Source organism: Mugil cephalus, chromosome 15, assembly GCF_022458985.1.
Source record: "Mugil cephalus isolate CIBA_MC_2020 chromosome 15, CIBA_Mcephalus_1.1, whole genome shotgun sequence".
In the NCBI taxonomy this organism is placed as follows: domain Eukaryota; kingdom Metazoa; phylum Chordata; class Actinopteri; order Mugiliformes; family Mugilidae; genus Mugil; species Mugil cephalus.
The window spans coordinates 24530026-24541930 of NC_061784.1; the positions used below are offsets into that span (position 1 = coordinate 24530026).

Genomic DNA, 11905 nt, shown 5'->3' on the forward strand with positions numbered 1-11905 from the left:
ACATTCCTTGGGGCCCAGTAGGATATATTGACCCTTGCGGGTTCATCCAGCTTTGAGTTATTGTACTGTTTGACACATACATCTGTCATTGAAAGACAGGAATGCAGAGATGCTAACAGCTAGCACTGCTCTGAGCTAAATGCTAATGATATCATCAGCTTTATCAGGAAACAGACAAAAACAGCTGATAATCACTGACGTTTCAGATGCTGGTGAAGGTATTTTTGGGTTGTTTGGGAACATGTTTCCATGCTATGCTAAGCTAGTCATGTTCAGACTCCAGCAGCCCTGTATCTGCGCTCTATATAGCCTTTTGGTTTTCGCTTGTTTTATTTTCTTATTTATATTTTCTTACTTGCAATCTTAGCAGCATCCAGTTGTATGTACAAATATTCTCAACAATCAAGTATTTCCTGATTCTTATCTGACAAATGATGTCCATAGATCAATTATGTGTTTACACTAATCGCCAGCTTCATTATTTCCACCGTCAATGAGAGAAGCAGCACATTTATTAATCAGAGCTGAAGGTCAGAGGTGGTCAGGGTGGATGGAGGGCGCACAGAACCACCTTGAATCACCTCTTTATTCACAAGTGAAGAAGTGTTTGACGTCTGAGCGTTGAAGTATTCTGGAGCAAATCGACCTCTGACCCACAGGCTGCAGCCAGTTTCCTGTCAGATGTTGTTGTTTGAAGTTGTTTCCTCTTGAACCTCTTTGTGTTGAACAACGCTGGTCACGGGCTCAAATTGCTCAACTCACAGATGGCGACAGAGGAGGCAGTAGGATAGAAACATTCCTGAAGGCCAGAAATAAAAAGATCAAAAAGGTGTCCTCATATTTTTAGGTTTTAGGTTTGACAGCTTATTCAGCTTCATTTAGACCTGTTGTCCTCAGAAGTAGACACTTTATTTGCGTATCTAATCTATCCTAACATGATAGTGGGCATTTCATCTGATTCATTTTACAGCTGGTGGTCAAGGTTCAGAACCTCATCAAGTTTATGGATGGAACTTGTTTATTTACCCTTATTAACCTTTCTAGTTTGATATGACTTGCAAATGTAATAAGTTCTGTCAATAGTAATGAGCTACTATGTCGCTAATTAGCAAGTACTCATTTGATTTAATTTCAGGCATGAGAAAATGAACAGTTTTATATTTTGTTACACATTATTGACTTTACCATAATACACAGTGACACAGTCCTCCTCACAATAACTACCTTCTGTTCACACATGATGCTTAGTTTTTATACTTCTTAGGAAATTAAAAACACACAGCAAACAAAAGCTCCCGTCTCAGGTGGTTAAAGTCTGAAGTTGCTGCTTCGTCTTTCTGACTTCTGGAGTTTCACACTAGCAGTGACCCACTTCCTCCGTTCCATCTGCTCCTCATCATCTAATCAGGGCTCAGTTTTCACACCTGCTCATGTCTTCACCTGCTGCCTCTGCTCCAGCTCTTCCAGGTGTGTTCCCTCTCCTCTGTTTCCACACGATTCAGTTAAGAGGTTTTTATTTATTTATTTATGTCCCACAGCCATGGAGACATTAAACAGAAAGAAAGTCTGTCAGGCTTGTGAAAGTGTTTGTCGCCCCCTGGTGCAAAAAAAAAACAACAAAACAAACTAATCTTAAAGCTATGATGGTGAGAGAGGATTTCAGAATCTCTGTTCCGGGCCACATTCAGACCTGGAATTAACATCTGTCTTGGTTGATCTGGTCTCTTTCCAGGTCAGAGTCCAGGTGTGAACATTGATCTGGTCTCAGTCCACATGTGGAGGTGGTCTGGACGCATGTGACCTCATTCCTTAGTTTAATGTGAACACACAGTGAGTCCTTGGTCCCATTAAAGAACCACCTACTGACCAGAAGAGAAGTTAAACTCACTCATTCAGCCACTAGTAGAAAAGATGACCTGTCTATAAATGAGCAGCTGCGCCACCGTGTGGTCACTAGAATATTGTAGCAGCTGCTGTCTCTGATGGATCTCTACCTACCGCCCATTGAAGTATCAGCAGGAGATCAGTTTGGTTTCATTGTCTCATTTATTTCTTTTTAACGCACATGACAACATTTCTTAGGAAACATTAGTAGAGTGTCGTCAGCGTGTTTGAGTATCTGGTCAGATTAACGTGTTTCAACATGAAAAGTAAAAATCAAATCAAATATTCTTGCAAACACCTGAAATCCCTCCTAGGACCTGCTAAGAGTATGTGTGTGTGTTCTTGCACAGCTAACTTTCTGGGGAACTGGTTTGAGTCCTAGATAATCAGATTGATGACATTTTGGGAAAGTGAGGACCTTTTGAACAGCCCTCACTTCCTCATTGGCCTGGTTCAGGGTTAAGACTTGGGACTAGTGATACATTACATCATTGAAAGGTCCTCACAAGGATAGAAATACGTATATTGAATTATATTGTCAGGGCTTTGGGGTTGACCACCCGGCCGATGAAGAGCAACGCCCCCGAAGCTTCGTCCCTGATCAGGTAGAGGAAGGGCCGGTCCACTCGGTACGTCAGGTGGCTGGAAGTCGAGGTGGCGCTCGGGTACTGGTTCCCCTCAGGGGCCGTCTCCATCACAACCTTGTGCATGAGGCTGCCGAGCTTGCCAGGCTGAGCCACAACCTTCTCCAGCTCCGGGTTAGCCAGCCAATCAGAGAGGCCTGCAGGGAAGAAGGCTTGGTCAAAGATGTAGTGATGATGACCTGAACCTGAAAGAAACACGTTCCACCAGTTTTGTTCATACGACAAGATTTAACCATGTTTAGGAAAATTCTAGATCAGGTATCAGATGCGTACTGATACTCACAACACAGATCTGGGTGCTTCATTTGGTGCCAGTGAGTTTTTAATTAGCTTAGCCTCCTTAGCTCTATTGCTGCATGGATGGAAGTGAAGCTTCAACATGTCTGAGACCAAACGTTTGTCTAAAGTTTGTCTGGACTTCACCTCTAAAGATGCAACAAGGAGGAAACACCTGGAATTAGATTCAACATCTGACCACACATAGCATTAGCATAGCATTTTATTAAAAGACCAGAGATGTAGCGTCTCTGATGTCTGACAGACCCCACACCACGGGTTTTATTAAGAGAATTATGAAAGTTTATTTTATATTGATTCATTTATATTATTAAATTAATATTCTCTTCAACTTGCACGTCACAAAATGCCTTAAAAATAAAATTTTGTATGTTTTCATTCTTTAAGCATTGGCACCGTTTCAAAAGCACCAGTTTGACTCAAGTATCAGGTAAAACCTGAACCATACCCATTCCTATCAGTGACAATGGGCTCGAGCCATAGGGCAGATCTATTCACTCTAATTCTATGCTGTTCATGTTTTCAAAATGGAGTGATTGCAAGGATCAGCCATCTGGAACCGTTTGATGCTACCTCAACCAATGCATTTGACGGCTACGTGGTAAAACTTGAGGCTATAACACAACAAACTTAATGAAGCATCTGAAGAGCACCATGCTGAGTCCACTGAACCGAATAAACAAAAAGGGAGGCGGTATGAAGCAGGCAACTCTGAAGGAGACGAAGGAAAGAGGTGAGAAGTTTCCACCTAGTAGCGTGCAGGTTTAGTTATATTTCTTTACATGTTTTACCAATTGGTTTATTTAATATTTGTTTAAATAAACCAATATTTTTCACTCAATGAGACACAGTTCACTGCTAATTCAGTGCTGTGTTTTGGTAACAATTTGGTATTGTCCAATACTAGACCTGAGATGTCAGAAACCTCGCATGGACATAGTTTTTCTAACCAAGCAACTGCAAAACAGGTAGTGGGAGAAGTAAGGGTTAGTGCCCAACGAGGTGTCCATTATCTGAAACTAATGGACGACGCGGAGGCGTGAACCGTCCGACGTGAAGTGAAGTCCATTAATTTAAGATAATGGACACCTCGAAGGACATTAACCCGCTTATACCATGGTCACTTACAAAATAAATAAATATTAGGTCAATTATTAATACGTTAATGGTTTTTTTTACCGTTTAAATCATACATTTTTCACGCGGCTGAGCGACTATTTAACATTACATTAAGCGATACCAAGTATAATTTCAGAGGCCAGTGAACTTATTACTGCGTGTGTCCAGAGGATCATGCGAAATTTCCACAGAGTGAACTGATAGTTTCCTAAATCGTTTTTATTGCAAGAAAGATGAACTTCTGATTTCTTTAAGGTCTGACTTAGGGATATGAGGACAGTGGAAGCTGGTGTCTTTCCCTCTCTTCCTGTAGCGCTTGAAAACAGCATCACTTGTCTTGAACACCTTGTCGCTAATGATGTTTACGTCTCTTAAGTGGCAATTAATGGCATCTGTCAGACTCCTAACACTGTCAACACTGTATATTCTCCTCCTTCCTTGGTCGACTGGACAGAGTCTGTGTCTGTGTCCCTGTTGCCACGGTTACCAAAGCGTTTGAGCCAGCGCAGTGATTTACAACTGTCATCAGGTCATTTGACTGGAATGTCTTTATGGGTGTCCATCATCCCCTTTTAATGTTCACCCCGCAGCCAATCAGAGTGGAGGATTCACCCAGACCATGGTATCACAAAGGGTAGAAGCTTTCTTTAAAAGACGCCTGGTGCTCTAGTGATCTGGATCAACTTAGATTCAAGTGAGATCAGGAAGTGATTGTTGGTTTCTAGCAAAGCCCTCAAATATTTTCCATTTCTTTTAAAGGCTGATTACTGCAGCTTTGATCAAACAGGAGTGGAATGATTTTCTGCAGCAGATGAGTCTAGATTTGATTCTGTGGAGAGTTGTGGAGTTGCTCAGACTGACCCAGGTTGCCCAGCAGAGGCAGGAGGTCTTTGGAGGAGCTGAGCCTCAGGACGGGAAGAGTCAGCAACACCTGTGCAGGAAGCAGTGTCATAGACAGATCCTGAACGAACTCGGCCGTCAGACTCTCCTCCACTAGGGTCAAGTTGGACGTCACTTCGTCCGGGAGGAAGATGAACATGCTGACGTCGTTCTGCATCTGGATCTGAGCGATCTGGAGGAAAGAACACGGCGGCATCCACAGAACCATGAAGACACCTGCTCTGGTTTACCTGAAAACTATGACGCTGACCGCGACTCACTGTGCAGCTCAGGTCTGAGTCCACTCCCATCTTCACGGGGTAGTTATCCTGCTGCATCATTGGAACACGAACAGGTGCACTCCCGTCCACCTGGAAGTCCTCCAGCTGTCCACTCTGACCGAAGCGAGTCGCCCACTTCCCTGAAGACAGAAAACTGAGCCGTCATGTGGCTGTAAGATGAAACAGCAGAGCAGCAGCTCATTCTGGACGGATGTCACCTGTATATGATATATGGGTCATACATTATCCCAAGCTGTGGATCACAGTGTTATAGCCTCCACATCTATATGTCTGCTAGGAGCCCCACATCAGTGTCAATCTGTTTTATTTATTTATTTTCTTTCTTTCAACAATTTGGAAGTTATTGTTTTATTTTATTTTTTATGGGTTTACTGAATTACACCTTTGTAAATTTTTTATTTTTTTTTAAACAAATTTTAAAATGATGACTTTTATTTTATTCATTTATTTTCACTTTATTTGTCATTTTATGTTTTTTGTAGTGTAAGTGTAAAATATAAAGGTCATTTCACACATTCTGGTTCAACAAACTTCACACTGACCGACAGCAAAACAAAATGGCCTCCACACAGCAGGGGGCGCTGCAGGACGGTTAACGTTTACCATTAAGGTAACGTTATAAGTAAAGATGTAGCTCCCGCTCTGAGGACGTACCTTTAAAGTAGGCGGCGCTCACGGGACTCACACCGGTGGGTCGGGGGAGGGCCTTGGACAGGAAGCGCTGCACCTTCCCGCCGGTCTGCTGAGACACCCAGTCATTGATCTCTTTCACGTCTTTGGTTACTCCCAGTAGCACCTTGGGACTAACGCCGTACTGCTGCTGCACAAGCGCTGTGAAGTCCGGCTTCAGACGAAGTCCTGAGAGAGGAAGGTCAGACCCAAAAGAAGGTCACAGGTTCGAAACTGCTACAAAAACAAGACGCTAAAAGGCAAGAATTTTAACTCGCCAGTCACTGAAGCATCTGATGTCCTGAAAATATCTCAGAGGTTAGAGGTTAAAGCTCAGATACACTCCCTGACCAAAATAAATACATAAAAGCTCCTCCCCTCTAGTCTGTGAAGCTCCTCCCCTCTAGTCTGTGGGCGGAGCTCCTCCCCTCTAGTCTGTGGGTGGTGCGCCACCAGCTTTGACTCCATTGATTCAATAAGAAGCTTCTCCAATGTCTCCAGGTTTCTTCCATCAGTGTTTTTAGTTCAGATCTTGTATTGATGATGTCAGAGTCTGAGTCTCCAGCTCATCCCAAACATTCTCTCTGGGTTCAGGTCTGGACTCTGGTCTGGTCTCATGCTCCCTGAACCTCTTTCACTATCTGAGCCCCGTGAATCCTGGTGTTATCATCTTGGAATATGGAAGAAAAACTCCATGGATGGAAGAACCTGCTCATTCAGTGTATTCAGGGATTCAGCTGACCTCATTCTCTGGGACCAGTAACTGCAGCGACCCCAGTTTGTCTTGTCTTTTGCGCGTTAGCCCAAGTGCTAGCAGAATCCCTGACTAACGTATGCTTGGCTTGGTTAATGTGCTATTTGAAGCTGGAAAGAAAACTCCTTCCTGCAGAGTGTGATAATACTTTATGTGTCTCCAGCTGGTGCTAACGCTAACGCTACTTGGACAAACTGAGACATGTTCACAGTCGTTCTGCTGCAGATGCTTCATTAATCACATTAACCAGGATTAATCTGCATTCATTTTAACAGCCTTATTAAAAATAATAGCTATCAGCGCTCATGATGTGAAGCCAGATTGAAAAATGAACTCACGTCTTGACACGTAGATGCGAGCGGCCGCGCTCAGGCCTTTCCCCGGTGTCTGGACTGAGGCCAGCAGGTCCTTCAGGGTCCCGTGGAGCTGAGGGTCCTGCAGGGTGTGGTACCTCAGGGCCCGGTGCAGCTGCCTCTGAGCGTGCTCAGATCCTCCTGGGACAGAGGTCGGGGAGGAGGATCAGTGCCCTGACATGGTGTCACAGATATCCACTCCAGCTAAAAGTTATTCTTTCCATGATAATTCTGTCCCACCTCCATCTTTTTCTGCCTCAAGCACGTGTGTTCACTGCTTTAGAAAACAGATCAAACCTGTGAACATGTTTGAAGTCTGATCAGCACTGGTATCCTCTAAGGCCACTTTTAGTCCTTTATTTATTCTACTGAGATCTTAGTAGTTGTATCTGCTGCTGTGTCTCTTTGCGTCTGATGGAAATTAGCTTGTAGCTAAATCCAGCAAACAAATCAAAATGAAGACAGAGACAGAGAGAGAGAAGAGAACAGAGGAAACTTCTGATTTCTGGGAAGAAGCAGATGAAAACAGATTTTCAGCCGTTGTGGCCGATGAAGCCCGTACACACCATGACGGTCATAGATTTAGTTTGTGGTGTGTTTGTGTCTTCACCCATGGACAGCTGAGTCAGCACCGCCGACACACTGATGGGGGCCAAGAAGACGTTGCTCGCTGCCTCGCTGCTCGCCAACGCTCGGAACAGGTTGTAGCCGAAGTCTGAGGTGGCGGCGGCCATCTTTGCCGCCGGAGTTGTGAAGAGCTCCACGTGTTCCTCCTCCCCGGTCTCATCGCCTCCCGTCTCCGACTGAAACACAGTTTATTTGTCTTTATTTGAGGAGCAGAGGGAACAATGGGAGAGGTGAATGTTGGACTTATTAACCCTTTATACTGCACTCATTGAAATACGTGGAAATTATCAATTTTGTTTGTTTTGCTATTGTGAAATATGAAAAGGCTTTTTTGTGAATTTCTTCAAATTTTCTAATTCCCTTGTGTTAAATCCAGATGAATGAATGTCTCATATCTGGTTCCTGGTCTCATATCTGGTTCTGGTCCCATATCTGGTTCTGGTCTCATATCTGGTTCCTGGTCCTTAAACTAATGTAAACATGTATTTGTCACATTAGAACATCAGAGCTGATTCAGACACTTCTCAACATCATCACATTAGAAACATCAGGACACTTGTTCTTCATCATGGTTCCTAATAAACCAGTTCAGAGGGGGGACCTTGTAGACCACATTAGACCCTGATTAGACCTGACAATGTTTCCTTGATCTTCTCTGATTGGCTCAATGAAAACCACATGACACTAAACCTCACTGAGAGGAACCAGGAACCACATTACCACAGATGGTTCCTGATTCCTGGAATAAAATCAAATCGAATAAAACTGAATAAGCTGGTGACTGTGGGACAGTGTGAAATATGAAAGCGTGCGATAACGTTTTATTCTGTTCTTTTTATTCCATTGTTTAAATTATCCATGTATGTATGCTGTTACACCACTGTGACGAAATGAAATCACATTTCATTGTATTATTCTTATTCTCATTCTTAACGTAAATTAAAAAAAAAGGGTTAACCGATGTGTGGCATCTTCTTTCAGACACTTTAACTTCAGTGAGGAACGTTTTTTATGAAGTCACCAACTGAGAAAGGTTTCCCTGTCGGACAATGGGTTGAAGGATATTTTCTTGTGTGTGTTAGCATGGATAAAAGCAGCTGCTATTAGCTGAACTTTCTGCTGTCGTTGGGCTCCAGTGTCGCTCTGATGTCTGGTTTCATGGTGTTGTTGAATATTCTACTCTTTCATCACAGCAACAGTTTCATTTTATCTCAACCAGACACTCTCCCCCTTGTTTTCTGTCAAGAAACATTACATGACTGAAATATTCTGCACTCTCTTGCTCTCTTGTGGAATAAGTTTTTTTTTGAATAATCTTGTCTTAAGGAGCTAAACTAAATAAAAAAGCTCAAATTAGTTGTGTGTGTTGGGACTGGTTCTGTTATATGTTCTAATTTCACTGCAGGACAATTAAAAACGGAGAACAGGCCATAGTTTGGGTTAAACTGCAGAGTTCCTGACATGAGACGTTTAACATGCGTTCAGTCTGGAGACCGGAAGCTGTACGAGATCATGACATGAGGACGGGTGAATACCTGAGCCCGGCAGAAGCTCAAGATGACTCCAAACACCAGAAGGACGCTTGTTCGCCTCATCCTGGAACACAAACACAAAGGTCCAGTAGTGAACAAAAGGGCATTTTGATTAAGTCTAAACTTTTTCAGTCTTAACAAAAAGGTTTGTGAGATGAACGGGTTCAGGGTCCTGTGATGTTCCAGCAGCGCCACCATGTGGTCAGTAGAATATCGTATCAGCTGCTGTCTCTGATGGATCTCTACCTACCACTGGACCAGAACCAGGAACACATGGATGGAGACTTGGAGACATGATCCAGATCCAGTACCAGATGGAAAGACTCTCACAGGTTAAGATCTAATGTTCTGTTGATGTGACTTCTATTCGAGGTCAAAGACAATAACAAGCGATTATTCTTGACCTGCTCTGAGCAACATTTTGGGGTTTTTTTCTGACCATCTTCTAATCTCCAAAGATCTTGACCACACTAGTCTATGGAGGTCACATTCAGCCTCACGATTACACCAAAGTTTTAGAAGTATATTTTTTAAAACAGCAATGCCTGTGTAGATTATTTCAGAGCTGTATTCTCTGCTGCATGGAGGTCCTCTGCATCTAAATGAGAGCTCCTAACTTCTCTTCAGTGAATACTAAAGCAAATCTGAAGAGAATCTGAAGAGTCTGAGAAGCTTCTCAGTCTTCCAGCTCATGGTATATCTAAATAAAGAGTTTAAAAAGGCAACTGGACTTACAGAGTAACTCTACCTTTTTAAACGCTTTTTGGACAAATCTCAAGAGGAAATTATCCAAAAGAATTCAGACAGAAACGTTTATCGCTGTGAGACGACGCTTCATAATTATAGCACCAGACTTTAACCAGCGTCCTGACCTTCACAGTGAGTTATGGCCCTAAAGGTTTTGGCTTCAGTACTGACAGTCTTACAATGACTCTTTTGTTCTGCTCACATCTGGACCTGGTTCTAGTGGTTTCACAAAAAAAGCGGAAAAAAGCAAACCTCAGACCACACACACACTAACTCCTGTTTCTATGTCTCTGAGGACGGGATACCTAACCCTGACCTTTACCCTAAAACCAGCTCTGAACAGGTTTAACCCTCAGTAGGTCACAGGTTGAATAAACAAGGACTGTCTACTGAAGCTGGGCTGATAGGAAACCCAGACACTTTCTTTCATCCTTTCTCCCCTTAAAGCTAAACTCATCTTGTTTCTTCATGTTTCTTCCAGTCAGAGTTAATGTGGAGGGATGAGCTCATACCTTGTGTTCTCTGCTCCAAAAATGTTCTGGTCCTCCAACGCTGTCATAAACTCCCTAACCCTCTCTGGAAGATTAGTCTCCAGGAAACTCTTCTCTTCTTTTAACCGTTGCAGAGTTCAGTGTTTGTTGTTGTTGTTGTTGTTGTTGTTGTTTGTCTGCAGCCTTTGGCCTGAGTGACTCCATGGATTCTGTCCAGATCATCTCCTACCACCACCTCACCACACATCCACATCACACTAGATACTGTCTAACACCTCCATCACTGCATGGCTACAAACAGGGCTCTGGTTTTTCTTGTGCTCCTTCTCAATGTCATTTTTCATTTTAAAACCATTCTATTTAAATCATTGTGAGTCAAAATGTTCAGATTCTTAAGTTTTGATGCTGATAAACAAGAAAACCCCATACTATTATTTCCCGCCTTTCTTTAATGTCGTCTCCTGTGCTTAAATGATTCTGCAGCTGTGGTGGTTCGTCTCTAGAGACCTGCAGGGTTCCTGTAGATGAACAGCTGACTCAGCAGAAGCTGCGTCCTGCACAAACTTGTCACTGGAAAGTTTTTGCTCTTTAACTCTCTGATATCTCATCGGGGACTTTTAAAATTTGAGGTCAGTCACCCTTATATTATCCCAGATGTTGCGTTTGGCTCAAAGGTCTATACAGCTCCAAACAACCAGAGTTCATAATGGTTTAAAAAATCTTCACCACACCTTTAAATATGATACAAACGCCACTTTAAACAAAGCTAGTTTAAGGAGAAGACTGGCTCTGCTCCACTCACGGCTATTATATAACCTGTTGAGGGGAAAAGCTGGGGTGGGGGTTTTGGCAGAGCACAGAAGGAAAAGCTGGAGCAAGAAGAAGTCTGGAGACGACATACAATCCTCTTGATGTCATCCTGGACGGAGGCTGTGAGGAGTTTTTTCCAATCGCTAAAAGATTAAAAGTCTTTAAAGTCTTTGACATCAGACTTTAAGTCGAGGCTCATGATTGACTTTTTTGATCAAAGCTGCAAATTTTTTCCGCTTTTAATCTGTTTCCTCATGATCAAACGCATCGAATACCAAAGTTAAAAGTCGTGCGTAAAGGCGCAAAATGAGCCAAAGCGCGTAAATGCCACTCACCTCTCCGCTCCCGGGTGGTTCACGTCTCTCAGTGTCTCTGTGGCCGCTGATGAGGACAGTATCGTGTCTCTGAATCTCTGTAGCTGCTGATGAGGACAACCTCTGTCCCGACGACGCCTCCCGGCTCCGCGCCCGCGGCTGCGCGCATCCAACTGCTGCCAACAGAGCGCCGGGGACGCGCAAGATCAACAGAATCTGCTGGATCCGAATCAACAGAGCAACCTCTGCTGGCTCCAAGAAGCTCCAGCAATCACAGGGGTTAGGTAGACAGGAATGAGTTAAGACTACAAGATCACAGCATCAGATCTGCCTTGAGACGGACAGAGGAACTCGTTTTTTATAAGAACTGTGCAGTGGTTCATTCACATGTGTGAGTGTAAAACACAAATAGATAAAACCTCTGCAAAATAATAAAAAAAAAAAATTTCTTTGTTTTTTCAGGAAAAGTAATTCGGCATCACT

The 11905-nt window shown here is 43.2% G+C and overlaps 1 protein-coding gene across 1 annotated transcript; it reads right to left on the minus strand.

Annotated features, from left to right (window-relative positions):
• Positions 1-2027: 2027 nt before the first annotated feature.
• On the minus strand, positions 2028-11598 carry serpinf1 (serpin peptidase inhibitor, clade F (alpha-2 antiplasmin, pigment epithelium derived factor), member 1). The gene is made up of 8 exons (XM_047607606.1): positions 11444-11598; positions 9064-9124; positions 7512-7704; positions 6887-7042; positions 5780-5983; positions 5105-5244; positions 4806-5016; positions 2028-2665 (listed from the first exon to the last, which is right to left on the minus strand). The coding sequence occupies exons 2-8, from the start codon at positions 9121-9123 to the stop codon at positions 2415-2417; spliced, it is 1215 nt and encodes a 404-aa protein (XP_047463562.1). The 5' UTR covers position 9124; positions 11444-11598; the 3' UTR covers positions 2028-2414.
• Positions 11599-11905: the final 307 nt, after the last annotated feature.